Source organism: Strongylocentrotus purpuratus, unplaced genomic scaffold (genome assembly GCF_000002235.5).
Source record: "Strongylocentrotus purpuratus isolate Spur 01 unplaced genomic scaffold, Spur_5.0 spur5_scaffold_14, whole genome shotgun sequence".
Classification (NCBI taxonomy): Eukaryota; Metazoa; Echinodermata; class Echinoidea; order Camarodonta; family Strongylocentrotidae; genus Strongylocentrotus; species Strongylocentrotus purpuratus.
The window spans coordinates 18,987,394-19,014,515 of NW_022145599.1; the positions used below are offsets into that span (position 1 = coordinate 18,987,394).

General features: G+C 37.3%; 2 protein-coding genes across 2 annotated transcripts; one reads left to right on the top strand and one right to left on the bottom strand.

Annotated features, from left to right (window-relative positions):
• Positions 1-407: 407 nt before the first annotated feature.
• On the top strand, positions 408-4,448 carry LOC579150 (glucose-induced degradation protein 4 homolog). The gene is made up of 5 exons (XM_779281.4): positions 408-640; positions 1,225-1,392; positions 1,964-2,065; positions 2,533-2,663; positions 3,639-4,448. Exons 1-5 carry the CDS (start codon positions 494-496, stop codon positions 3,700-3,702), a joined length of 612 nt encoding a protein of 203 aa, XP_784374.2. The 5' UTR covers positions 408-493; the 3' UTR covers positions 3,703-4,448.
• A 2,759-nt stretch (positions 4,449-7,207) lies between these two features.
• LOC100893090 lies at positions 7,208-26,189 on the bottom strand. Its single transcript, XM_011678783.2, has 14 exons — positions 26,089-26,189; positions 19,623-19,863; positions 18,197-18,439; positions 17,655-17,761; positions 16,998-17,089; positions 16,164-16,193; positions 15,541-15,630; positions 14,188-14,304; positions 13,208-13,234; positions 11,544-11,749; positions 9,886-10,030; positions 8,917-9,030; positions 8,143-8,286; positions 7,208-7,962 (listed from the first exon to the last, which is right to left on the bottom strand). The coding sequence occupies exons 2-14, from the start codon at positions 19,800-19,802 to the stop codon at positions 7,850-7,852; spliced, it is 1,608 nt and encodes a 535-aa protein (XP_011677085.2). The 5' UTR covers positions 19,803-19,863; positions 26,089-26,189; the 3' UTR covers positions 7,208-7,849.
• Between the last annotated feature and the right edge of the window lie 933 nt (positions 26,190-27,122).

Here is a 27,122-nt window from a genome sequence, read left to right on the forward strand (position 1 = left end):
CCCCTTTATCCCTTTACAAAAAAAATCGACTCCTTTTTGATAAGAGAATTCCCACCTCACTTTAGACCTAAAGTGTTTCAATACGAAACTAGTAAATTACAGCGGTGGGCATAGAAACTATTAATTGCGGTGGGCATAATTATGTTTAATTTCTGTCAGGTTTCGTGAAATACTGTTGAATAGGAAAGAATTACCCACTGTAGGCTACTAGGCTAGGCTACCCCATTATACATTCAAGAGAGCATGGAGATGGCTTGCAAACTCTGCCCTGTTCATATATGCTAGTAAGGAAAAGGCACACTCCCCTAAAAGAGCAGACGTTTTTTTTTGGGGGGGGGGTGGGGGGGGGGTATCAACTACTACCACGAAATGCACGGGTGGAAAGTATGATTCGAGTGCAGGCGAGTTAAGTCTGGACGAGAGTGTTGGGATTTTTTTATGCAAGTCTTTCGACGGCCCAAAAATTTACAAACTGGATTTAAATGCACTGAAAATGCCAGGCGTTGTCGACGTTTATCCTCTACCGCCCCAAAATTGTTGCCAGCCTGGAGTTGCTCGATCTTTGCTTTACAGTGGTTCAAGATTCCAAGGGCATCAGAAGAGCAAAGGCAATCGTTACGATGTGGAAGTCGAGTTGCAAGTGAGTATCCCGCGGGAGACGGGTAGAGTGTGTTTGTTGGCATCCGTGCCCCGCCTACAGTCGGGCGTAGGAAGTACACAGTGGAGGCCTCGCCTCAGTCCTTGCCGAACACCGATTGTGCACAATTGGGCATGCATAGATCTATGTGTGTATTGAATATTGTCCCCCAAATCTTTTAATTCCATTAATTTCTTATTCCTCTAATAATAGTCTTAATTCCCTAACCCATTATTCAAATTCTATAAATGAAGATGTACTTTTCTTGATCATCTTCACATCTCCATCTTTCTTCCCATTTCTCTACCTCATCAGTTTCTTTCTGTCTCCATTTTCTGCAATATTTTCACATCTTTCTTTCTTTGTTGAAAAATTAATGTTTGCACTTCCTTGTAGTTGTACCATCTAACAGCTTCCATTTCCTTCCATACTTTTCCCTCCTCATTCGTTTCTGTATGCCCTGGAACAACATGAATTATCTTTAAAAAATATATGGGAGCCATCAGCCATGAGCGATTATTTACAATTTTACACTGACATGAATCCACCATAGTTGCATACAATTTACAATTTTCTCACTAATGCAGCATGTTGATGAAGAGAACAGCTATATGTGTGGCTACCTGAAGATCAAGGGCCTGACAGATGAGTTCCCTGTTCTAGTCACTTTTTTTGAAGGAGAGATCATAGGAGAGAAATACCCATTCCTTACAAGAAAATGGGATGCAGATGAGGAAGTTGACAAGAAACATTGGGTAAGTGAGAGCAGCTAGGCTCAAAATCATGCAGCAGATGATACATCCTTGTGATAATCATGTATAATCCATTACAGCAAGGATATAACTTTTTCATAATATTTTTCAGCTGTGATTTCTGATGATGTTAAAGCCACATGAAGAAAGATAAATAGTGGTATGTGAGTGTGAGATCTCTTTAACATAGTTAATAACTAATAATTACCATAATGAATAAGAATATGTACATAATTTGTGGTAACTTGAAAGTTGAGTAATGTAGCATTGGGTAAAGATGAATTTTTATCCGTAGTCTCAGGTCTTGTTCTAAATTATTTATATTGCTAATGCTCCCTGTTATTTTGTATGATTGTAATTTTATTTGTTTTGGATTTCAAGCAATTTTTCACTGATATTGCTCTTGAAAGATGTTTCTATTATGTCCTAAAACTAAAACTTTTGTAACAATCTTCATTGCCCATTTGCCTCTATAAGCCTTAATGCACCACCAAATAAAAACAAATGTAAATCCTTGACTCGTATTTGCATATTAATTTGTTTAATCTTTTGTATTTTGATATTTGAATTGCAGGGTCAGTTTCTGTCATTTTACCAATACACCAAGACCTTCAACCAAGACAACTTCAACTATGATGCCCTGAATAACACAGATTATGTCTTCATGAGGTGGAAAGTATGTATTTTTAATTTTTTTTTCCTCTCCTTTTTGTTGTTGATGTTGTATATTGTGATGTTGGGCCCCTTTATGACACTTTTGTAAAGTTTAGTACAATACAGCTCATGTTTCACTGTAAAAATGTAGGAAAAATTATGATTCAACCTATCAATACAACATCTTGGAATGTTAGAAAGAGTCAGCTGCTGTTTGCATACATTTATACCCGAAGGGGTAAAAAATACTTGTATCTGTTGGTGTTTTATTGCCTTTCAATGTCACTGTGTATTGTAGCAATTTAAAGTGAAAACAAACAAACAAAATAATAGAAAAATGATTAGCAAGTATGCATGCACATATCTCATTAACAAGTCAAAGAACACTCTTTGTTCAAATTGTAGTAGCACTAGCATGAAGCAACAGCAGTTTTTATCCTTCTCTCTCTCTCTCTATCTCTCTCTCTCTTCCCCTTTTTGTGAATGTAGGAGCACTTCTTGGTACCTGATCACAAAGTAAAAGACATCAGCGGAGCCTCTTTTGCAGGATTTTACTATATTTGTTTTCAAAAGTCAACAGCGTCGATAGAAGGCTACTACTACCACAGAAATTCAGAATGGTAAGTGTTGTTCTCAAAAGGGACAAGGATGACCATTTTAAGGCTTTTGCATGATGCCTTGTCTTACTATCCTATATTTTAGGCTTTTCCAAGGGTTAACATACAAAAGGTGTGGGGGCCACAGCATAGTTTTGTTTACATCGATTTACAATGAGCAAATTGCCATCAAGTGTAAGATAATGACGTCACCATCCGTGTACAGTAGTCTTTAGGATGGCGCAATAGCTCGGTTGGTTCAAAACCAAGTCAATGCGCTAGTGTCCTTTGGTAAGGCATTAATCCTCATTACCAGGTCCCTCGGAGTAGACCTTAAGCCGTCGGTCCTCTGGTTGCTTACTAACAAGCATTTATGTTTTTTAGCAGTCGGGTAAAATAACTACCACCACCACCAATACGTTGAAGCAATACAAGGCTGGTCCGTTAGATGAAAACCATTTGGTGTCCTTTATTGGGTATACATATCTGTGTGCATGGAGCTAGGATGGGGTACTGTAGGAGTATAAATGTATCCTGGACAGAACAGTTAGTCAATAAAAGGCCATTATCTTCAATTCGTATTGAATTACATGTATCTTTTTATTACTGGTATAAGTTTAAGACCTAATGGCACGTCAAGCAGACTCATGAATTCACTTTCTATTGGACTTCTATTGTACATTGTGTACAAACAAATAATGTTTTCATTTTGTTAAACATGAGCATTTCAATTGTTCCAACGTACCTTTTCATATCTCATTTCTTTCTTTCTCATCAAACTCTTTTCATCTTATTTTGATTCTTGTGTCATCCCTTACAATCTTATTTCTAATTTTTCCTCTTCAACTCTTTCTTCTATGTTTCTTCTGTTCTTTCTATCTCACCCATCTCTCACTGTTCTGTCTCTCCCCCTTTCTCTTTCTCTCTCTCTCTCTCTCTCTCTCTCTTTGTTTTTCTTCTCTTATCCCTTTATCTTTCACCATCTTCCCGATCATGCAGGTACCAGAGTTTGAACCTGACGCATGTAGCAGACCATAGTGTACCCATCTATTTGTTTCGGTGAGGCAGTAGCAGCCATATAAGAGTTTTATTTATTCTAATGCACCATAGATTTTGTAAATACATTTTGTCTTGAAATAGGAAACATGTATTTTATATTTCTAAATATCGTGTCCCATTTTTTCTCAATTTCAATATGCAGCATCATTTTGGGAAATGTTTTATCGTAGGAAGGGATTATTTTATTTTGTGACTTGAGTAGATGTATATGCTCACTACATCATAAGATCTATTTATTTGAATTTAAGTTATTATCAAGCTTAATGTAAAAAAGTGAATTGCACAAGCCGATGTTTACAACGTACTATTCTAAAGTAAGAAACTTTTTGTGAAAGCGGCAGAGCTCTGTGAAGGTAATTAGGAAAACAAAAACAAGTATCGGTACATGTGCGATTACTCTTCAAAATCTGGTGAGAACTCACTTGTTTTTAAAGTGATTTTGCTTAAACTTCTGAGGTATGAGAAAAAACATGCAGTGTAGTAAATGAATTGGTGTAGTCATGGCCGTTTGTTTTCTTCCATGAATTTATATTGAATGAATGTAAAATACAAATTCTACGCATATGGCGTTACTGAATTCATCATAAATTCAAAATGAATTGTAGATGGGTCATTTTATTTACTATTTAATATCATTATTATTGTTTTTTTAATGAATTTACTGAAAGAAGTGCAATTTTAATGTTGGATTTTGTAATTATTCAACAAGAGTTCAGCTCTTTTGGTTTGTTGTACATGTATGTGTGTTATGTTATTATCTTATTGTGCAGTTTACAGTGAAACTCAAAAGTTTTACACACAATGAATTGAATCATTTCGTTTGTTGAGGAGTGTTTAGTGTGCCTATGATATGCAATGTGTCTATATATTCGTAACAAAACGGTCCAGAAATTATTCACTCATTATTTCAAATAAATGTATGCAAGATTTACACGAGACCAGAAACTAATTACAGAGCTGAATAAAGCCCCAGAGATAGTATGAGTTACATGTTGAATGGGAGAATAGATGGTTACGCAAATATATTAAAATGCATAATCAAGAGATGAATTATAATATACTGACAATCTGTAGCCAAAGTAAGAGTAATCTGGTACATGATCTACATTTGCCACACTCCACCCAGGTGCAGTAAATGGGTACCGGGTAGGAATTTATTCCTTGAAATGCTAGAGCGCGGTATGGCAGCCGTGCTAAAGCCAGGGTAATAATCGGGAGCGCCAGGAGGGTCAAATCTGACTGGCGAGAGCGCTATACAAGAACCCACTATTATTATTATTATTATGTACCTATATATTCCCATGTACCAGATGCCCATTGCTTGGAGAGTGTGGATATATTAAAGTTGCTCATGCATTCGTATATAGAGGGCAGCACACAGACGTACGCCCAGGAGTGTAATACCCGTTGACTCAGTGTTATGTAGTGATCGCCAAGTTGCCTACCGGTACTTCACGAACGACTACACTGTACCCATGCAAGAACATCTTTAATATTTTGTGACAATGCTTGTTGGCAAAGCTGTTTTTGAAGGCATGCATGATTCTCTAAAATATTGTGCAGTTTTGGCAAACACCATGTTTCAAATAAGAGTGTCAAAATGTTGTATATGTACTTTTAAGTATGTGGTAAATGTAAATCGTACTCTTCAGCAAATTTTTGACAAAATAATGGGAAGTGACAAAAAAATACCGACATGGATGTACATAGATGGGACACTGCTTGTAATCTTGAAAGATCTATGTTCTTCTTGCACTTTATCTATTAATCGGACTAACCTATGAAACAATTTTGTATCACATTCGATTTGCAAAGCTCTTGTCTCTTTGAAGTTAAAAGCAGCATACAGGATTACCATTAGATGGTTTCTTACAAATTAGTTAACAAAATAACAGGAAAATATGTGGAATTTAAATATTGTGTCAAAAGTAGAGTGTCGGTTTTCAGAAAACTACCCTCATTCACAAAATGTGATTTAAATTTTTTCTCCAGTCAATGGGCGCATCCTTTAAATAATCATCTCAAAATTTAACAGAAAAAAATTGTCCCTTATAGAGATTTAAGTAGATTACATATTTTTAATTACCGGTATAGAAAAAACTATAGATATCCTTTTTGTTAGCTGTGAAATGGTTTAAATCTTCATTATTCATCCCGTGTTGCATTCTCAATGAAGTTGAAGTATAAAGGTTTAAAACTGAAAGTGCGAAATCTTGAAGCGCTATGCATTATGTGGATGAGCAGGGTTTTATTTGATTTGCCAATATTATTTCCTGAACCTACAATGCATTAAATATAATTTTTTTTTTTCCAGCAGAGTATTGAATAATATCCTGGTCGGTATTGTATATGATGTTGGTTTACGATGCAAAGGGGGAATGAAATTGTTTTTAAATAAAAGGAATCGAAAAGGAAAGGACGGTCTCTGATTTTTTTTCTTCTACCCGTGAATACAGTACAGTATAATTAGTTGGAGGAAAAACAAGGGGAAATGAAAAGAGAGGGAGAGAGTGAAAGAGAAAGAGGATGAACATTTAAGAACGTGTGTATGTGGGGAGGGGGTATGGTTTTGTGTGTGCTTGAGAGAGGGAGATACAGAGAGAGAGAGATGGAAGCGGGAAGAAGTACAAAGAGGAGAACGGAGACAGAACATGTTCCTTTTGTTTCTTATTCTACTTGTTTAACTTGTATAGTTCTTTTATTCTCATCAATATGCATTCGGCCTCTTTATTTTCAGTTACTGTTTACGGTGATGCATTTCAACATGGAAAGTCTCCCCGTTTGAAAACACAGGCAACATTACAACTCGAATATAACATTTTAAAAACTCAACGGAAAATTTGTTTGTGGAATGCAAACGAAAATACTGTTATTTATTCTGCACTTCAAAACACATGCATGCACCACTACCGGTAAAATTTAACAGCAGAGCAATATATATTTTAGGAACAGTACACAGCTGCGCTATACATTATTTAATGGCATATGTTCAGTATGCTTGCTAATAATTGTGCACTGCGCTTTGTCGAATGCGAGATTAAAGTCCTTTTATTAAAAATCTCTTTTATGTACATACGCGTGTTCAATCTTCCTCATAAACTCCCCCAAATAGGCGGAATATTTACCCGTCGATTTTATCACTAATTCCTCCGATTTATTTCTTACTCCTGTCTTCTTTCACCCTATTTTCCACCATAAATCCGGTATAATTTATTTTCTCATTATTACCGCCCCCCCCCCTCCCCAAATAAAGTTCCTTCATTATGTTTCCTTCCTTTTTATAGGGGCACAACACGTTATTATCACAACTATCAACTCTTTCTACTCCCTTCTTTACAAACAGCTTTCGATATAAATGCTACAAAATGAACGTTAACTAAATTTACGGTTTGATTTTAATCAAAACGAATTTCTGGAATCTCCTGTCTTGCAAACAGCACAGGAAACTGATTGCCTTCACGTTCAACCCCCCCCCCCCCCCCCCCCCACCCCATTTAATACCCATTAAACTAAAATTCGATCCGTAACATTTTAAACTATATCCATAAAGACCCTTTATATTACAGTCAGAAATCTAATGTACAATGCCTGGCACCATCTTTAAAAGGTAAACACATATTTAAAAACTGATTTACGTATCACTGCTATGGTTTCATTTGAAATTCAAGGTTATGCTTGCCCTGTTCTGCCTCACAACTAACCAATCTACGATACAAATTGAGCATATTGTGTGAGAAAGCATACTTTGCAATGAAATCAACTATGCAGCAAAATTTAGGGGAAACTGTCACCAAGAAATGAACCTTTTGGAAAGCTCACCCGACTGTAACATAATACCTCTAATGCTTATTTTGTCAAAATGAAGCTTATTATAAGATTGATTATCTATTTGTATTAAGGCATAGTCATGAAAGTGAAAGGTAGAAGGTAAGCATATCATAATCACAGAGTTAGACTATTTTAAAATTAACCTGACATACTCAAAGCAAATAGGCTTAGATGAAGCATCAACGTACGTGGCACGAAAAAACGAGGTAAAATTCACAAATTCTAAATAACCCTCGTTTAATATCATCGACCATCCGGTTACTGATAACATGTATCTCTTTCATTTGCGGATACATAATGATAATGGTATTGGATACCCATTTCTAGCAGTCAGAGAAGAATTCGGGAGCAAATGGTTTCGGATACCCAGTGTCCACTTCATTTCCTCCGGCACTGATGCGGAACACTTTCTGGAGCTTTACGAAAAAGAAATTCCCTGCAGAAAATGGAGAAGAATAAAAGATAAAGTGATTGAAAATTATGATATTGATTCAAAACTTATATATATTTCGTCAGCTTATCTAGTTGGCTTTAACGCTATGACATAGATCTTAAAATGTAAAACGGAAGCAAAAAAAAGGAGCAAATGGAAAATAATAGGGAAGAAATACTTTACCTTCATTATCCGAGAAAACAAAGTTCGGTTTGTTGACCTTTGAATCATATTCCGTCGAGATGCTCTTCGGGTATCCGTTGTCTATTCGTTTTGATTTCTCATTATACCGCCAAACTTGTGGGCCTTTAAAGAAGTACGTCTTATCTATACATATCAAATAAAAGATGGACGATTCATTATCATAAAAACATATCTGGGGAACTACTTAATCAATCATAATTCATTAAAGAAAAATATTCCCAAAGGCTTCATATAGATCAATGTGACATTTTTCTAGACGGGGCAAAATGATATATAAATATAGTAGTTAAATGCGAACTAAATAGCGTCATCAAACATTTTACGGTAAATGTGCTAAAACAGAAGACTCTCACTGAAACTGAGAGCTCTAGAAAAACTAAATGATCACAAAATGATGTGATACAAAAGAACAAACAATTTACTATCACGAAAAAACGATCAAAGGTACTGGGGTAACTACATCGGACAACCTTCCCTTAACAATGTAGACCCCAACTAGTAACCCCTATTGGGGGGTGCTGCCCGTGAATTAGTGCTAGAACTAAGGACGTGTATTATTATCATGAAATCGTATTACATTTATTCATTTATTTATATATATTTTTTTTTCATTTCATTGTTTTAATTAATCAACTTATTCTTTTATTTATAAATCAAATTAATTTATACATTAAATTCATTTATTAATTTATCGATTTATTAGCCTATTATTCTATTAATTTATTCATTTTCAAAGGAAAACCAAGTCTTTACCTTGTCGTCTGTCATGGGCTGCCCCTGCTACATCTTTCTCCACGCCCCAGTCTACTATCTTAATGGGGTGACCTTCAACGCGCTTATTATCTTGGAAAATAAACATCTTTTGATCTGAAATGGAAAACATAATGAACTGTCATAGTTTTGACGAGGAAGACATATAAATCAATTAATATTTTTATGAGGAGAAGAAAAAATAAGTTAAAAGGATATGATATGATTAATATATGCTTTATTTAACGGAGAAATGGTGTTCAGGAGGAGGTGGATGAGAGAGAGAGGAAGAAAAGTATCAGAGTCGAAGTTGTTATTGGTAGTTGCAGTGGTGGTGACGGTGATGACGATTATAATGATGGTGATGATGATGATGAAGATAGTGATGAAAATGGTGATGATGAAGATGAAGATGAAGATGATGATGATGTTGACGATGATGGTGACGAGGATGGTGAGGGTGGTGATGATGATGATGATGATGATGATGTTGATGATAATACGGATGATAATATGAAAGGTACAGCGGATACACAAGTAGGAGAAAAAATAGAGGAGTAGAAATAAAATGAGAAAAAAAAGAAGAGAAAGAAGAAGTTGGATAATCATTTCTTCTTTAAATTTACAGTGACCTAGGTGACAACGAAGAACTGCAGAATCAAGGATAACATGGGGGAAATTGTGTGAAAACCATCAAACAATTCAAACGATGGAATCGAACATCGAGGTGCTGTTGTTGTTGCTGGAGATGGTGATAAAGATGATGATAATGACGATGATGATGATGAAGATAGTGATGAAAATGGTGACGATGAAGATGAAGATGATGATAATGTTGACGATTATGGTGACGAGGATGGTGAGGGTGGTGATGATGAAGAGGATAATAATGATGATGATGATGATGTTGATGATAATACGGTGATGAACATAAACGGATGAACGACGATTAGAACACATTGTCATCATTACCTCTTAAGAAAACCACGTTGCCATCTTTTCGTTGGTAGACAGCTGATATGTCATTGGGTAGTTTAATGAAGCTGTCTTGAGCGTTTTCTCCCTCAGCCGGTGACAGGAGCTCGCCAGAAGACGATACCTTCCACAACTTTCCACCCTGTGAAAAATAAGATTTCTGTGTAATGTGTGTATAAATATTTTTAAATCGCATGTTGTTGTAGTATGGTGGAAACATTGTGGAAACACAAATGAAACAAGATGCATTCTAAGTGACGGCGATAAAGGTGGGGAGAAGGGAGTGAGGAAGGGGTGGGAGTGAGAAGGGAATGATGATGGGGTGAGAGAGAGAAGGGAAAGAGAATGGTGAAAGGAAGAGAGAATGGGGAAAAAGAGAGAGAATACATAGATAAAGAGAGAGAGGGGAAGAGAAGGGAGTGGAGAGGGACACACAGAGAGAGGGGGTGAGAGAGAGAGGGAGAGAGAGAGGGGGGAGGGAGAGGGGGAGAGCGAGAGAGAGAGAGAGAGAGAGAGAGAGAGAGAGAGAGAGAGAGAGAACCGGGGGCGGGGGGCTCCCAACATCCTAGAGAACATGACTAAAAAGTTCTGTTAAATAGTTGGATATTGAATGTAATCACTATACACATTCAGCCTTGAGCTCAAGTCCATCAATTAGAATAAATCGGGGAAAAAACCCGTTTTTATTCCCTCTGGTATCTATCCAGACTTTAATGGTAATTCCATGTAACTATCTTCTCTCTGAATGGATGGACAATCTGCGATGCTATTTGGGTCAACTGTCACATTTGCCGTTGAAATCTACGTAATCCAACAAGTCATGTACTTGACCCATTTTTGATTTTTTTTTTTTAAAGGTAAAGTAATATCGTTGCCGATCTATCTTCTATGGTCTTTTTTTATAGTGACAGAGGCATAGTCAGGGGGCTCTGGGCACATGCATGGTCTCTACTATTAATTGGTGCCATAAGGCTTTTTATAGAAATAAAAAAAAGAAAACGTGAATTAAATTCGGAGTAACTAAACTCTGTGTTTAATTCACTTTTCAAAATGTGTAAATATTATTAATTTATTTAAAAGTAGGTCGCTACACTCCCTTTCATTTATTTAAAGGGTGTATTAATGCTTCTTTAGAAAATTGGTGATCTTAACCACCCCTCCCTTTCCACATTAAATACAAAAATGAAATACTGGTTACACGCTGGTACAGGGGTGATTGGATAAAGCGAACATGGTATTTGGACAGATGATAAGAAAGTCAAAACGCATAAAGAAAAAATGAAGAATTTATGTCATAATATTCGCTTCCTAACGTGTAAAATTGTTTACATGTTAATGCGACGAAAATGAAATTGTAATCCAATGGTCATAATTTTATCAGGCGCGTACGCAGGATTTTTTCAAGGGGGGGGGGGGGTTTAACATTTTGAAATCGGGCCGAAAATTTCGCAATGACTCAGCCAGCCGCTGCATAAGCGGGGGGGGGGGGGGGTAAGAGGACACTTTTTTAGGTCAGCCATTGGTATAATTTTTTTTTTTTTTTTTTAATTACCAAAGGTTTTTTTTTCTTCTCCAAAATACACACATAAAAAATACCAAATACCACCCCCCCCCCCCCCCCCCATGCGTACGCGCCTGGGTCATATTGAACATACGTGGAAAAGGAAAAGCTCATCGTCGACATAGGTGGCGGCGGTGAAAGTCTGAGTACAGATGTCCCCCGTGACTTCTCCTTCTCCTCCTCCCTGGCCTCCAGAAGGCTGACGGCCACCGCCGCCCCTTTCCTTGCCCGTGTCGGAGTCCGTGTCAGTATCCGTTCCTGTTCCGGTGCCTGTGCCCGTTCCCGTTTGAGTACTTCCATCTTCACACAAAATATATCATATCGAGGGTGACGAACTAAATAAATAAGCTATAATTATTTATGATCACTGACGGATAATCAGCAATCGAGTCATCGCGCAACTATACTTCCAAATATCAAGAGGTAGGAGCCACTTCGTTGGCCTGTGGTAAGTTCCAATAGACTTCTTCTTCTTCTTCTTCTCCTCCCCTTCTCTCTTTTCTTTAGTTCTTTCTTCTTCTTGTTCTTTTTCTTCTTCTTCTTCTTCTTCTTCTTCTTCTTCTTCTTCTTTTCTTCTTCTTCTTCTTCTTCTTCTTCTTCTTCTTCTTCTTCTTCTTCTTCTTCTTCTTTTTCTTTTTCTTCCCTCAACCCCTGACGGATTGGGGAGGAGGTCAAAACAGGCCCGTGCACCCTTTTTAAAACACCTAAGTGACATAACTTTAGTAGACAAGACCAAGAATATGCCCCGTTTTAGGTAGTGGCCTATTCAAAGAATATTTTACATTTTTGGGGTAGGGACGAGTATTCGACGAAAACGAATATTTTATGGTTTTGCCGAAAATATTCCGACAAACAACATCAATGATTACAACAACCATAACAACTTCAACAACAGTAGTAGCAAAAAGGACAGGTTTCGGATAGAGGTATCGTGGTCGAGTTGATATGTCACCGGATCACAAGGTCCGCGGTTCGAGTCACGCCGCGGCAATAATGTCCTTTAGAAAGACATTATTAATCTACATTTGTCACACTCGACCCAGGTGAGGTAAATGGGTACCTGGCTGGAATTAATTCTTTAAAATGCTAGGGCGCCGTAATGGCAGCCATTATAAAGCTGGTGTAATCATTTCCAAAGCTCTTTGAAAGCGCATAGAGAAAATGTGATATTCAAGAAATGTGATATATGATATACAAGAACCGAATATTATTATTAGATAGTCGAAACATCGAATATAATTAGAGCGCGCCACAAGGATTATACTAGTTGGATGCCTAGATCTTTAGCCTGTGAAGGGGCAGATGCTCATATATAACATTGATGACAATTACGGAAAAGCTGACAAGAATTTTGGAAGTAAGGGAAGAGGCGTCATATAGCGATGCCCTTGCCGATACATGTTTTCCGACTTTTTTCTATAAGATGTACACGTTTTTCAAAATCGGTTATTCAAGTAGGCCTTATCATAATTACGCAAGCTTCATTCGATCATCCAGATTTACTGTTAACATAATCATTCAATTTTTTCAATATAGAGTATTACATATTTTCTGACCTGGCGACATTTATTTATGCAATCAATTAAAGTCTGCAAGAATATCTATTATGATTCCATTGCAATAATTTCTAACATATTATTATATTGCGCGATCGCTTCCCCTCCATACACAACCATTGCGACAAACATTCAAACACACAAACATTCATACATTCACTCATTCTTTAGGCTTTATGATTATTTTGTTTGTCGTTCTTACCACAAACGAAGTCGGGATCTTGGGCATCTAGATAATAATGAAAGTAAAAACAGATGAATAAGACCATTTACCATTCTATTTCATCAATCATCATGATTATTAAAATGAATATATAACTATGATCATTACATTACTCACTATACAAGGAGTATATGAATACATTGAATATATATTATGAAAGAAACGATTAATAGGCGCAAAAATATTTATTGCGATTATTATCGTTATAAATGACTATATTAAAACCATGGTCCTATTACTAACTCGAAAGGGTATGAATGTATAAATTCATCGAACTTATGAACGAAAGTGAACAAACCACCGGACCTTGGGCCGTGTTGTAAAGGGTTCGAATCCCTGCCACAGCACTAACATCCGTTGGAAATACTTTAATCTACATTTGCCACTCACGGCCGAGGTGGAACAAATTGAAACCGATAGGAAAAAATATAAAATGTTTGAGGGCCTTTTCGGTGAAGACCATGCACCGATAGCACTAACGGTAATAATAATATTTATCTCTTTGTACCTGCAAGAACAACGCTCTATATTATAGGCCTAATATATTTTTATTATGATTATAACTGCCGGTTTATACGGTCGCATGGCTGCAATCATGCATTGCTGGACTGTTCCATTCTAAAGACTATTATTAGAATAAATACCCTCTTGGAGTCTATAAACACAGATCTTCTTGTCCCGTAGAGATAAGCCTATATAGTTCACAAGCGGGGCTTTCAACATAGACCCCTCATTTCACTCTTCATTTAAGTTAAACCTCTACTATTTACTGCATGAAAAATAATTGCTTTGATGTACTCACTTTTTCTTTAAGCCTCTGTTAATAAAATTCATGTATCATTTATTTTGTGATATCAATGCAAACTGTGATAATGTGAAATATGCAAACAAAAATGAACTAAACTGAAAACTGAATAATGTAGAACAATATGTTCCGAATGCCAACAATGGTAACTTACTGCATACACCGCACATAAGGGGGCACCCGAGGGGCACGAAATCGCCGAGAGAACAAGAATCGGCATCAGGCCAGCCAGGGTTTGCCCCACAAGTTGGATCCACGTCCTCACAAATTTCTGGAAGATGGAAAGCAACATTTGTTGTGATGTACGTTAACATGTGCAAAAACGTGTCACGCAACCATAACCATTTCATCACGATTATGCCATCATCATCATTTCAATTTATTGTCCAATGTTGGAAATTTGTTTTACCCACATTTTACAAACGTACAACGAATCAAAATAAGTTTACATACACATAGAAATTCGTCAGAATATTGCTGTACAGAAATTTTCTTACGTTATTATAAAACAAAATAGGTGAAAGGTTACACAAATCGAATTACAGAAATATAGAAGAACTTAAAATTCATGTAGCATTTTGATTGTATTTGCGGATCGAGAAAGGCCGGAACGAAAGAATTTAGAAAACGTTGAGTGCGACAGTTTGTTGAACGAAGTCGTTTACCAGAATTATATAAATACATCATCATCACACTGATGTCAATAGTCACACTAATTACCATCATCACCATCGTCAATTTTCCATCGTCACATCAAAACCGTCGTCACAGCATGAAAATCGTCACATTATCAATGTCTCCCTTATCACCGACGTCACACCATCGCCATCGTCACACCATTACCGTCACATCATCTTTCTATCGTCACGCAATAAACATCGTCACGCCATCACTGGTTCCCTAATAGCCTCATCCCATCATCAACGTCGTCATATCATCAGCATCGCCGAATTATCGCAACCGTCACACCTAAACATCGTCACATCATTTCCTTCATCACACAATCAACATCATCACCATTGTCACATCATCACCGTTGTCAAGACTTATTGCCATTATCACATCATTTCCCTCGTCACACAATCAACATCATCATCATTGTCACATCATCACCGTTGTCAAGACTAATTGCCATTATCACATCATTTCCCTCGTCATCACACAATCAACATCATCATCATTGTCACATCATCACCGTTGTCAAGACTAATTGCCATCATCACATCATTTCCCTCGTCACGCAATCAACATCATCACCATTGTCACATCATCACCGTTGTCAAGACTAATTGCCATCGTCACATCATTTCCCTCGTCACACAATCAACATCATCATCATTGTCACATCATCACCTGTGTCAAGACTTTTCGCCATCGTCACATCATCCCCGTTTTCACATCAACTTCATCATCACGCCATTTTTATCTAATTCACACCATCATCTCACTCTTTCAAATCATTGCACAGCCATTGTCACTGGTATAGGACTCTTTTAAAAACACTTACCTGCACAATTAACTCCCCTGAACCCGTTTGGGCATTCGCATTTGCACTCGGTGTTCAAATTGGCGCAGTTTTCACACACCATCCTGCAATCTAAAACACGAAACACGAAGAAGAATAACATTTGATTTTGTTTTAACGATCTTAGAAATAACAAACCCGAAGAGGATTAAAAAAAAAATGCTTTTCAAGCTAATCGTATTTCATCGATCGCCATGGGGAATAGATTCGAAAAGATAACGTATATTACAAATTATTCATTGATCCGAACCGAGGTGCAAGTTCTCCAATCAATGACGAAAATGCAAACATTAGAGGTAGAGGTGGAATAAAGTAAACTTATGTAAATTGATTGTCCTTGGTGGTCCTGGGGGGGGGGGGGAGGGGTATTTGTCCTAAGGGGTAATTGTTAGGGGTGGGGGTAATTATCCTAGGTGTTGTCCTTGGGGGGGGGGGGGGGTTCCGGGGGTGATTGTCCAGGGGGTAATTGTCCTGATATGGTACTAATAATAGTACGTCATAGGGGAGTTGAGCATCCCTTGGATCAATTTATGTTCGAAAATATAAATGTAGCTTTCATTATTATTATTAGTCAGAATAAAATAAAAGTTTGCATTAGAACTTACCGCATTCCTCGGGGTGCTCACTGCAAGGGCCTGATGTAACAAACATAGAAAACAAAACAGATTTAAATCCAAATGCAGCACAATAATATTGACCGTACATTTTTATTGTATGTTTAAACAAACTGAACGATAGGACCCTTAACATTAAAAAAAAAGAGATTGAATACTCTCCTTTTTATCATTATTATAAAGTTAACGCATTTTATGCCAGATAGTGTTTGATGTTTGAGAGTTTATTTCAAAATAGGCAAGCCATGAACAAGGCAAATTGAAGTTAAAATAGGAAATCCAGATCCAGATTATTTTGTTCATAGTTATAATGCAATCAGTTACCAAGGAGGGGAGGAAAAGTCAAGTGTGGTCTAATTACGTCTCGTGCTAAAATATCACTTTTCCAGTTTCGACATCACCATGATTATTAGACATTTTATAATGGGATAAATGGCATTCCATAATTGAAATGTACTAATTATAATCAACAAACTGAAGTATATAGGTCTAGACTAATTCACTGCCCAAATCTGAGGTTACGGTCGCCCAAATATTGATAATTTCGAAATTCTCAAGCGAGGTGGGGGCTGCAGTCCCCTAAGCCCCCTCTCGCATCGTACATGTACGTCTGTAATATAGAGGAAAAGAGTGTTTTTTTGTGGGAGGGGTACTTACGACACAGTCCATCGAAACACTGTGGTTAAATCTGAGGTTAGGGTCGCCCAAATATTGATAATTTCGAAATTCTCAAGGGGGTGGGGGCTGCAGTCCCCTAGGCCCCCTCTCGCATTGTGAGTCTGTGATATAGAGGAAAAGAGTGTTTTTTGTTGGAGGGGTACTTACGACACAGTCCATCGAAACACTGTCCGCTTCCCGAATCACATTCTGTGCAGGGATCCCCCATCTTCCATGGTTTTTCACCTTCCACGTTACCTCTACATAAATAAACACAAACCAATTAACATTGTATTTAATTATAATTATACAATGTATCAAATTTACTTGACAACACAAGGAACCCATCATAATCATATTTACATTATGTTAATTCCATATTATGTGTAACATCCATGCGTGTTTAATCCTTCTTCTTTTTCTTTTTATCTCTCTCTCTCTCTCTCTCTTTCCCTTTCCCCTTCCTTTCTTTCTTTCTGGAATCGAAGGAAAAACAGAGCCACTTAATCAATCCAGCCGAATTCTTTTTGAATAATTATTTGTTCATGTTATATATTATTTGTATATAGGCCTATGTTTGTATCCGGACAAAAACACAAACCAACCAAGTCAAGCATCTACATAAAACACAGCGTAACAAATGTTGAATTTATATATTAGTAACAATTAAATCGTAATTATTAGATTTTGCCCAAAAACCTGATTTGAAGAAAAAAATTTGGCCAAAAAAATGTGCCCCGCTCTTTAAAAAATGGATCCTCCCCTGATCCAGTGTACATGCTTAAATTCTGAATAAAAGAACAAAATGTTGTAATAAATACTTACGCTGGTCCGTAATTGCAGACGATGTACCATGCATTGGGGAAAGCACCCTGTAGGTCTGGGCAGTAATTTCGACCACATCCTACCCTCCTACTCTCAGCCCAAGTAACCTGTGGAACGAAACATACAACATGATAATATATTATTACCGTCGAGTTACTTATTATATTCAGTATATAATATAGCATCGAGTTTGAGAGGGTGATTAGATTAATAGGCACACGGGCAGTAGCGGATCCAGGGGGCCGGGGGGCCGGGGGCCCGGGCACCCTCCCTTGGGGAAAAGAAACGTGTAAAAACACGTTAATTTTACCTCTTTTTTGGGAGATGGGCCCCCTCCCCTGGCGCTCATGGGGAGGAGTGCGATTTTTCAAATTTTCGAGGGCCCCCAAAAAATCATGTCCAATCGTGTACATTTAGAAAAAAAATACATACATTTTAGCACAAGATGAATGGTTGATAAAAATCATTTGTGTAGTTGAATAACCCTAGATTTTATTTAGTTAACGCGTTATCATAATTTTGAATAGTACAACTCTTCTTACTTGTGTGTAATGGCCGCATTCTCCATCGCAGGAGTTATCGGCCCAGGTATAGCCCGCCTTCTCCTCGTACCACTTATTCACGGCGTCCACCCCCGTCTTGGTGTCGCCGCTCTCGCCGCCCTCGGCAAAGATATTTTCTCCCACCGTGTTGAACTCGCCAACGACCAGGCCTTCGTTGACGTGCTCGAACTTGCAGGAGTCGGCGAGCGATTGAGCCTGGCTGGCGAGGGCGTCGTCCCAGTCCTAAACATGCGGGAATAAATGGTGGTGTTTCAGAAAGATCACAACACGTTTACAAAAATAAGATGATGTCTTTATATAATGTATGTATTTAATGCTTCCGTTTCATTCTTTACATAATGTGTGCTCATTCAACAACAGAATGGGCATACTTTTTTTAAACAAAGTATGTTCTCGACAACCTGAAAGCTTGTCCGCACCTTGCCCGACATAGTAAGAAGTAATGTATGATGACTGTATTCAAGGTATTGTAGTTTATTTATAAATAACTGGTTAATGAATAACTCATCACTAGGTCCCCAGGAAATAGTCATCCATAAATTTGAATGTATCATTAAACCGTTCTATCATAATTCATCACCCGGCATCACTGTCATGAAATGCAATTGTTGAATTATGTCCTATAGTAACAGGTTTGATTGTCATTGTATTTTTAAAATGCTGCTCCCTTTCTTCGCTCCCACCCCCTAATTGTCACTCACATCCTTTCATTAACAAAAATCATTCTGAATTACAACTAAAGACTACATTAAATCTAGCTTCATGCTTGAATGCAGCCCTATATAATTATATATGTCTTACATTTCTATTTAGGAGCTTTATTATACAAATTGGAATTAAATTCATATTCAAGTGCATACAAATATATGCTTGAAAAGGTGATATAGAAACAATCAAATCAAGTAAATTCCCGTTGATAAATCGATTTTCGTAAATTGTTTCAAACAGTGGCATATCTAAGGACGGAGTGGGGCAGAGGCACGTGCTCCCAGGTGCCATAATCCATTGGTTTGAAACTAAGTCCACATCTTGCCTAGATTCATATTCTTATGAGGAGCGATTTTAAAGTTATTATGTATATTATAATTCCCTCTTTGAAAAAAAAAGTTGTTATACAGAAGGATTCTTAGAAGTTGCGTAAAACATTTTACCCATCTCATAGTTATAAAAGGATTCGATTGAAAAAGAAAGTTGGATAAAAGTATTCAAACGAAGGATAGGCCAATTTAATAAGTCGTAATTTACCGATAAATCGTAAATTTTAATTCCAAAAGTATCTAGATCTAAAATTATTGCAATGTTTATTTGGGTTGCCCTGAAATATAAGTGTACCACAGGGGAAAATCCATCTTACAGCTCCTTGGTCGAAATTTGTTATCAATATCATTTATGACAAATAGCTTACGATGTAATTCATATCGCTGGCCCCCGGCTCCCTTCGGATCTCGTTGTGCCTATCGACAATCGCCGTCTTCTCTTCCCCATTGAAAGGCTGCCCGGCATCAGCTAAAATTGCGAACAGGGTCAGGAGCGCTAGGATCCGCGGCAGGACAAGGCCAGCGAACAGCGTGGCCTGCGGTGTCATGGTGAGACGATGGTAGGTCAAAGGTCACTGTCAAGGGCTGACAATTACGGAGTTTATCAACCTGGCAAGAGCGGGAAATGGAAAGTGAGGAGGATGAGAGATGGGTAGGTAGGGATGAAAGAGAAATGAGAGAGAGAGGGAGAGAGGGATAAAGAGAAAAAGAGAGGTCGAAAAGTTGGTTTAGGAGAAAGGGGGTGAGAGGGTATGGGACAAGAAGAGAACATTGACAAAACTAGATGGGATAGATTTAAATTGGACGTATTACTATTTGACATGTCTGTGAAGTGGTTGCTCACTTGGCCTTCATTTCATGTTAACGCCAATATCATTCCCAGGTTCGCAAATCGTGGCTCATCTTACGAAACCCTAAAATGTATTGTAAAGGAAACCAGAAGCCTCACAAGTCTCCTTTCTTTTCTTTGATTCTTTATTGTGTTTTTATATATCACAGAATCGAAAAAAACAGTGGTTACAAAAGAATCTTCAGGAAAAACCCTCACTATCTCATGACAAAGAAAATGAAAATCATGTCTAAACAGAAGGAAAACTATTTTATAATCATGAATAATCTTGTTCGAAGTGGTTACTATTTTCAAACCGTTTCCTACGTTACTGCGTTTAAAATATGTAAATAATATTTGATTTATAATCATATTGGACATGCTCGGGCATAAAGACCTGGAAATGGTCTTCGTTGAATCCTGGTGAATTTCTTTTTTTCTGAGTGCGTTAAAAAAACAGTTGACAGGGAATTGCATGCAAATCACATTCGTAATTCAGTAAACGATCAAGATTATTGATAATACAACTGAGTAGACTACTCAGTTGTATTATCAATAATCTTGATGCCACAATACTTCTGATGGATTTTGTCATATAGCTCTCAAAAATGTGAAATACATTTAGTACAACACAAAGCAAGGCAACAAAAAACAAAAACAAAATAACAAAATAAAAAATAAACCAAAAAACAAACAAACAAACAAGCAAACAAACAAATCAAAAGGGGGGAAATGCATTCCAAAAGATATTATCTATATGATTCTGCTTCACAGACGAACATTTTTCCCCGACCTGGAATAGAGTTCTTTTAGCAAGCTCACGTGATTGGGACTGACATCCACCACGCAGGCGCGTACACAGGAGGGGGGGGGGGGGGGGGGGGGGGGGGGGGTTAACCCCCCCCCCTTTGGTATTTTTTTATGTGTAACCCCCCCCCCCATAACCCCCCTAAACCCCCCCCCCTTTGATTTTTCCCATGGCTGACCTAAAAAACTGACCTTACCCCCCCCCCCCCCCCCCCAACGGAGCAAAATGTCAAATTTCCAAATTTCGAGACCAAAAAAAAAAAAAAGTGTCCTCTTACCCCCCCCCCCCCCCCCCCGCTTATTCAGAGGCTAGCGGCCCGATTTATAAATGTTAACCCCCCCCCCCCTTGAAAAAATCCTGCGTACGCGCCTGCCACCACGTGTTTATCATATAGTCCTATTGGCCTTGGGTGCTTTTACAACTGGAGGGATGGGGTGGGTCTAAACGTCTTAAATAAAGTTATGTCTTTAGGGGATGATCTGTAGTCATAATCCTTCAGACTGTCTGGGATCACGAACGGATGCAATAACATGAAAAATATTCTAGCATTATCTAATTCTTTATATAGTGTTGATTCATGTCTTGTACCAAATGACGTAAGTGTTGTGTCGAGGCTTGAACCAACGGCTTATGTATCTCGCTTCAACCACGGCATCTCGATGATAGCATTAACAACCGAGTGAAACAAACAACATCAAAATAAGGTCATAATTAGATGCTGCGATTAACTGTGACATACTTATCGACGAGAAAAAGGGGAAAAAATCCATGCAGAAATAATTTTCTTCCTGGTAAATACCTCTCAAAGTAATTGGTCAAGGTGAACCGACAGCGGCATTTCGTTTTGTGAAGATGAAAGCAATATTCAAGAAATGGAGAGGTCATTATCAAACAGATTGTTCGGTGGATGTCAACAACACTGTTTATATATTTTTTAAAGTATACTGTATGTGTCAAAGTCATTGTTGTTTTTTGAGGATATTCGGCCACCACGCTGCCATAACTGATACTCTGGCACTTTGATGGCAATGAAGAGGTGACGAGTGCCCGAATACCGTTTTTTTGTTTAACTTAAAATTCCCAAGGGTTGAACTCACATGGTTTTCCCCACCTCGTAATCAACAAAAACACCTCAAAATAAAGATGTTAAATTGTGGGAAACTTTAACATATTTCATACATGTTCATACCATAAAGCAAGAGCTTTATTTCGATCAGTTCATTAATATAGTTCAACAAGGAGAAATCCTTTGCCACGATCTGTTTTAGTAAACAAAATGGATCAATTCGATTTGTTCCTTACATTTTTCTACCCGAGTCCCCCATGGCTCCAATCCAAGAGTTTAAAGTCCCTCTAAAGAGTTGGGAGCCCCAAATTTCCCAAAAATTTGATTGCAAAATTTTACTTGAATTGTATCATTATGTGACATTGGATGTCATTTAAGATACATTGTCTTCTGCAAAGATTTCCCCCCAAAATGTGTTAGAAGACAAATATTGATAAAAGTAAACATAATTTTGGCTTTCTGTTGTACGCTGAAAACCTAAATTGTTTTGAAAATCCTTGCCGAAATGTGTTTTAAATGATTTCCTCTTTCACAACATGATACAATTTAAGTGAAATGTTACCATCAAATTTGTGGGGCTCCCAACACTTTGACAAAAATACCGTGGCATCGCTCTTATTGGGTTAATTCTCTCCGACAGCACTGTTTTCCCCGAATATTACTCCTTCTCTGATAATTCGCCCTTTGGTGAAGTGATTGCTGACAACGCTAACTTGTAAGGATTATACAAAATGATTAAATTATATGATATTTGGCGAATTTATCGTCTTGAGTTACATCTTTGAGTCGCTGCTGAACCAGCAACATTTACTCAGGAACTCGCTGGGGTGACTTCAGCGTTAGATGCCGCTGGGAAGTAGGTCAATTTCACGTGGATTTTCAAATCTGCGTCTTTACAGGAAATTTAAGAAGAAAAATGCTATGAAAAGTGTTTTTTCGGCTCCTGTAAAGCTCCAAAATGGAAGTCAAAGTGGGATAGGTATAAGTTAATAAACAGTGACACCGAGTAGTAATTTTGCCAAATTCGGATTTCTAAAGAAAACTATCTGATACACCCTAGGCCCATATATTTTTGTTTATATAGGTCTGTTTTCGACATTAGTATTACGTGACTCCAAGAAATCGCATGAGATTCAAATATCTCTTGAATATTTTTTTTTTCTCGACGTGATCTGGGGGTATAATAATTAATTTCATGTACGTTAAAAGAATACATTAATAATCAAATAATCGATACGCAATAGAAATGACTGTGGATGACGTACACAAAATCGAAATTTTACTTCAGGGGGTTCTCAATAGATTTGTATAAAGCGGGCCAAAATTATTTTTTAAATTACTTTGCGGGCCTCTCAACTGCCAACGTAGGGAGGGTCGATGGGGCAATTTCAATATTCAATGCTCAATAATTGTTGGTATAATCATTAATACTTTTTAAATTTCTGAGAAATATAGTCCTCTACTTTATTTCTTTAAAATAAAACATCTGAAAACATACCTTTTCGATTCTTAATTTGTCCTTATCTAGACTATAAGGGACAGCGCCTTTAATCCTCTGGCGCTGTATAAATCCAATTATTATAATCATAATTATCATTATCATTAATATTATTATTATTATTATTATTATCATCATCATTTATTATTTATTATCATCATAACACACGTCATGGTAGCGTGTGGTGATGGCTGGCCTAATTATGATGGACTGTTTGCGAGTCTGCGAAGCGAGCGAGAGAGAAACAAAGAGATTTTCATTCCTACTAATAAGTTGATGCTGATGCTTTAGTTATCGCTTTCAAACATAAATAACCAAATTTGTTTTTGTACTGGTTTAATCTTTATATTTTAGGCGAACCACATCAAATCGTGTCATGATTATTCAAGAACGACGGAGTTTCTTAATTCTGTGGATGAATGTAGAATATTAAAGTAGATATTCATTAAGTTTAGAAACTAACTTTATTTTCATTATTGCAAAGTTGAAACTTTGATTCGACAAAGTTATCAAAATTCAGTGCTTGGAAACATTCGAAGTAATGACTATTATAAATCACAAAACGCTTAAATACAGCCCCGGCATAGCACATGAAGAGCTCTCCGAACGCTGCTGACAGTATGGACATGATTTGCACAAGCAGACGATGTCCCATGACATATCACACATTTTCAGTGCCTGTGTTTTCATCTTCTCTTGAGTTCTTTCTATTACTTCACTACCGTCAGGCTAAATGTATAATCTATTGCCTAACTCTACACCCAGCGCATGGTTTTATTTTGATGACAAATGCAGCGATACAAAAAATAAAGGAATCTGTCGCTTGTAAACAAAATAAGACGCCATTGTATATTCAGCTGCACACACCGCGGTATGTTCGGCGTTTCAAGAGGGAACAAATGACGTCCTTAATATCATTCCGGGGGTTTTCAATTTGAAAGTCTGGTTTCTTTGATTGTTAATTAACCCATATCCTGTGTATTTACAAGCAAACGATTTTAGTTATCAGAATCGGGTCATATCGCCTTTTGAATGGTTTGACATGCAATTACATTTATATACACTAAACTCATTATAATTTGACCAATAATAGCTTTGCAATTATGTTCATTCTTTATGGGATGTCGTCTGCTTGGTCCATATAGTGACGTCATTAAAACATCATTATTTTTCCGGCGAATCTCTCGTATATCCCAGCTGCTATGGAGGTGGTTGCATTTGTGTTTTTATAAATCACCCGATATGTAGTTGACCTAAAACTTGTACGATGGCCATCTGTTAGCTTACCAGTTTCTAGTGATACATTAGTTGACATATTTGTGATTTTCTTTGAACTACCCCACGTATTCCGTTGACCACCCCCCCCCCCCCCCCCAACCATGTCCAGTCAAATACAAATTCCCCCCCCCCCCAAAAAAAAAAAAAAAAAAAAATACCCTTTATTGAGAAAAAATAACTCCGGACAAGCTACTCTTTATAGGACAATATTAACCCTGAATAAATTCAAATTCAAATTCAAATTTATTGTTTTCAATCCAAAGAGATAAGATCATTTTCAAGTTTTGTACATTGGATAACAAATTTCAAAGTTATAGTGTAGCATAGACAATTGAGTGTAAAAGAAAAGATAACAATAACCATGAGTGACACATGATCGCAAAACCTTTCATGAAGTAAACTAAGGGGCACTTGCGATGGATATCACGTGCATTACGTAATACGTACTTTTCTCACATTTCAAATGGTGCTATCGCAACGGCCTTAGGTTGTTTCTCGAAAGTCGTTGTGATCGTGGTGCTGCATAATTCCCCCTAGACAACTACCTTCAAAGACAGTCACCCAATGGATAATAATATTAACCTATATATCGGTGGTAAGAGGGTTAAGGGGAGTAGCTGTCTGTGGATATTTATCAGAGGTAATTATTTTGCATGAGGTATAGTTGTACGCACTCTTAACGAATACTGGGTAATTCTGAGCTAAACTTATGTAAAGTTATATATTTAAATGTCGAACTACATTTATCACTTACGACCATCCAGCCATTAAAATCAATAGTTTACACTGTTCATTTTAAATTCACTTTGTGTACGATAACAGAAGTCCCAGAAGATTGCCTTTGAACATGCCTATTATATAGAGAAACTTTTACCATAAACATTAAAAATAATCATTTTGGCATACTAATGCAACCTGCTTAGATGGGCTAACTCTCAGCTTCGTGTTTTCTTTTGTCAGAAAAGTTTATAGATCTTGGCTCTTTATCAATGACTTTTAAATCTAGTTTTTAACTTTTGAATTGCCACTTGACTTTGAAAGAAAAACAGATAAAATATACACAAAACAAACAACAACAGATATACATTCCAAAAAATATTAACAAAACAATTAACAAAACAAAGCAATAAGTTTCATAACCATATTAGACACATTCAGCATCATGGATGTACAAATATTGTACAAAATGAACAGTTACGTCGTCTGTAAATACAACTATTAACAAGCAATGATGTGATGATGATGATAATATTTCATCAACTCAAAACGAACATACAAATAAATAAACCAACTACATCAACAAACATAACAAAAACATGGACTCGTAGATATTGTTCTTGATAACCAAACCTTACCTGTCGATGATCTTATTCCGATTTACCGTCCTAGCTGTGCAGCCGACAGAGTCCGAAATGCCCCGAATTGTCATTGACTTTGACAGTGAGCTGTCTCAATTTTGTTGAACAAACTTGAAAGGTTTCGCAGCTTCCCGTCGCGACGTGCTGAGGCAACCTTGAAACATCACTTCGAAAAGTAGAAGTAGGATCTGTTTTCCGAACAAAAAGGTCATAAGTACATTCCAACACATTTGTTCCAATACAAACAGTACTTTTAAACCCTGTGTTAATCAACCTTTCTATCGGAAGCATTGTACCAAATGAATGGCTAGTTTCACTTGACAATTAAAGAGCTTTGTATATAGATACTTGCCCGACATACCAACCCCTGTTGTAAGCAAAACGAATTCTATGCCGTTGCATAGCAGGTGAATCCAGTGTTTCCGGAGACTGAAACATGCATACATTTAAATAAATTAGCAAACAGGTGAAACAGGTCTATTATGACATTCACCATTTTATAATTCATGAACAAATCTGCTTTGACTATAATTATCCAATGAATGTATTGAAGACGAGTCTGACAGAATAACATGTTGCTTATATGATGGATGCATAGTTTTGAGGATTGATCGCAAATTTTCATTTCTGTTGTTATCGGGGGGGGGGGGAGGTGTGGAGGAGGGTCATAAAAAAACCGATATGACCCTTCTCGGATTCTCTTGTGCTTTATCCATTATAAGACCAGCCCCACCCTCCCCTCTTGGCTTGACTACGCCCACCACATCAACGTCGAGATACTGAGAGCATGGCCAACTAACCATTTCGAAAGAATACATGGTGTAACCGCAAACTTCGCTCAATTCTAACCTCACCGTGAAAGCCTTCAGACAATATTATGTGGAGATACATTTTTGTTAGGGGATGATGATGGAATTGTTTTGCTTATATATTGTTTTAAAAGTTTATTCAGATAAAAAACTCATGAAGGTTTTTATTTAACACTTTTCATCGCTTGCAACCTTCTGTCTGATTTTGACGGAGTGGGTCAC

What these genes read in the sequence shown, in the direction of transcription:
- LOC579150 (XM_779281.4), top strand. Translation starts at nt 494, where the DNA reads ATGCCAGGCGTTGTCGACGTTTATCCTCTACCGCCCCAAAATTGTTGC. An exon ending in ATGTGGAAGTCGAGTTGCAA is followed by an intron (nt 641 to 1,224) that starts GTGAGTATCCCG and finishes TCACTAATGCAG; the next exon opens with CATGTTGATGAAGAGAACAG. An exon ending in ATGTCTTCATGAGGTGGAAA is followed by an intron (nt 2,066 to 2,532) that starts GTATGTATTTTT and finishes TTGTGAATGTAG; the next exon opens with GAGCACTTCTTGGTACCTGA.
- LOC100893090 (XM_011678783.2), bottom strand. Translation starts at nt 19,802, where the DNA reads ATGACACCGCAGGCCACGCTGTTCGCTGGCCTTGTCCTGCCGCGGATC. An exon ending in TGAGCACCCCGAGGAATGCG is followed by an intron (nt 15,631 to 16,163) that starts GTAAGTTCTAAT and finishes TTCGTGTTTTAG; the next exon opens with ATTGCAGGATGGTGTGTGAA. An exon ending in AGATCCCGACTTCGTTTGTG is followed by an intron (nt 11,750 to 13,207) that starts GTAAGAACGACA and finishes TTTTGTGTGAAG; the next exon opens with ATGGAAGTACTCAAACGGGA.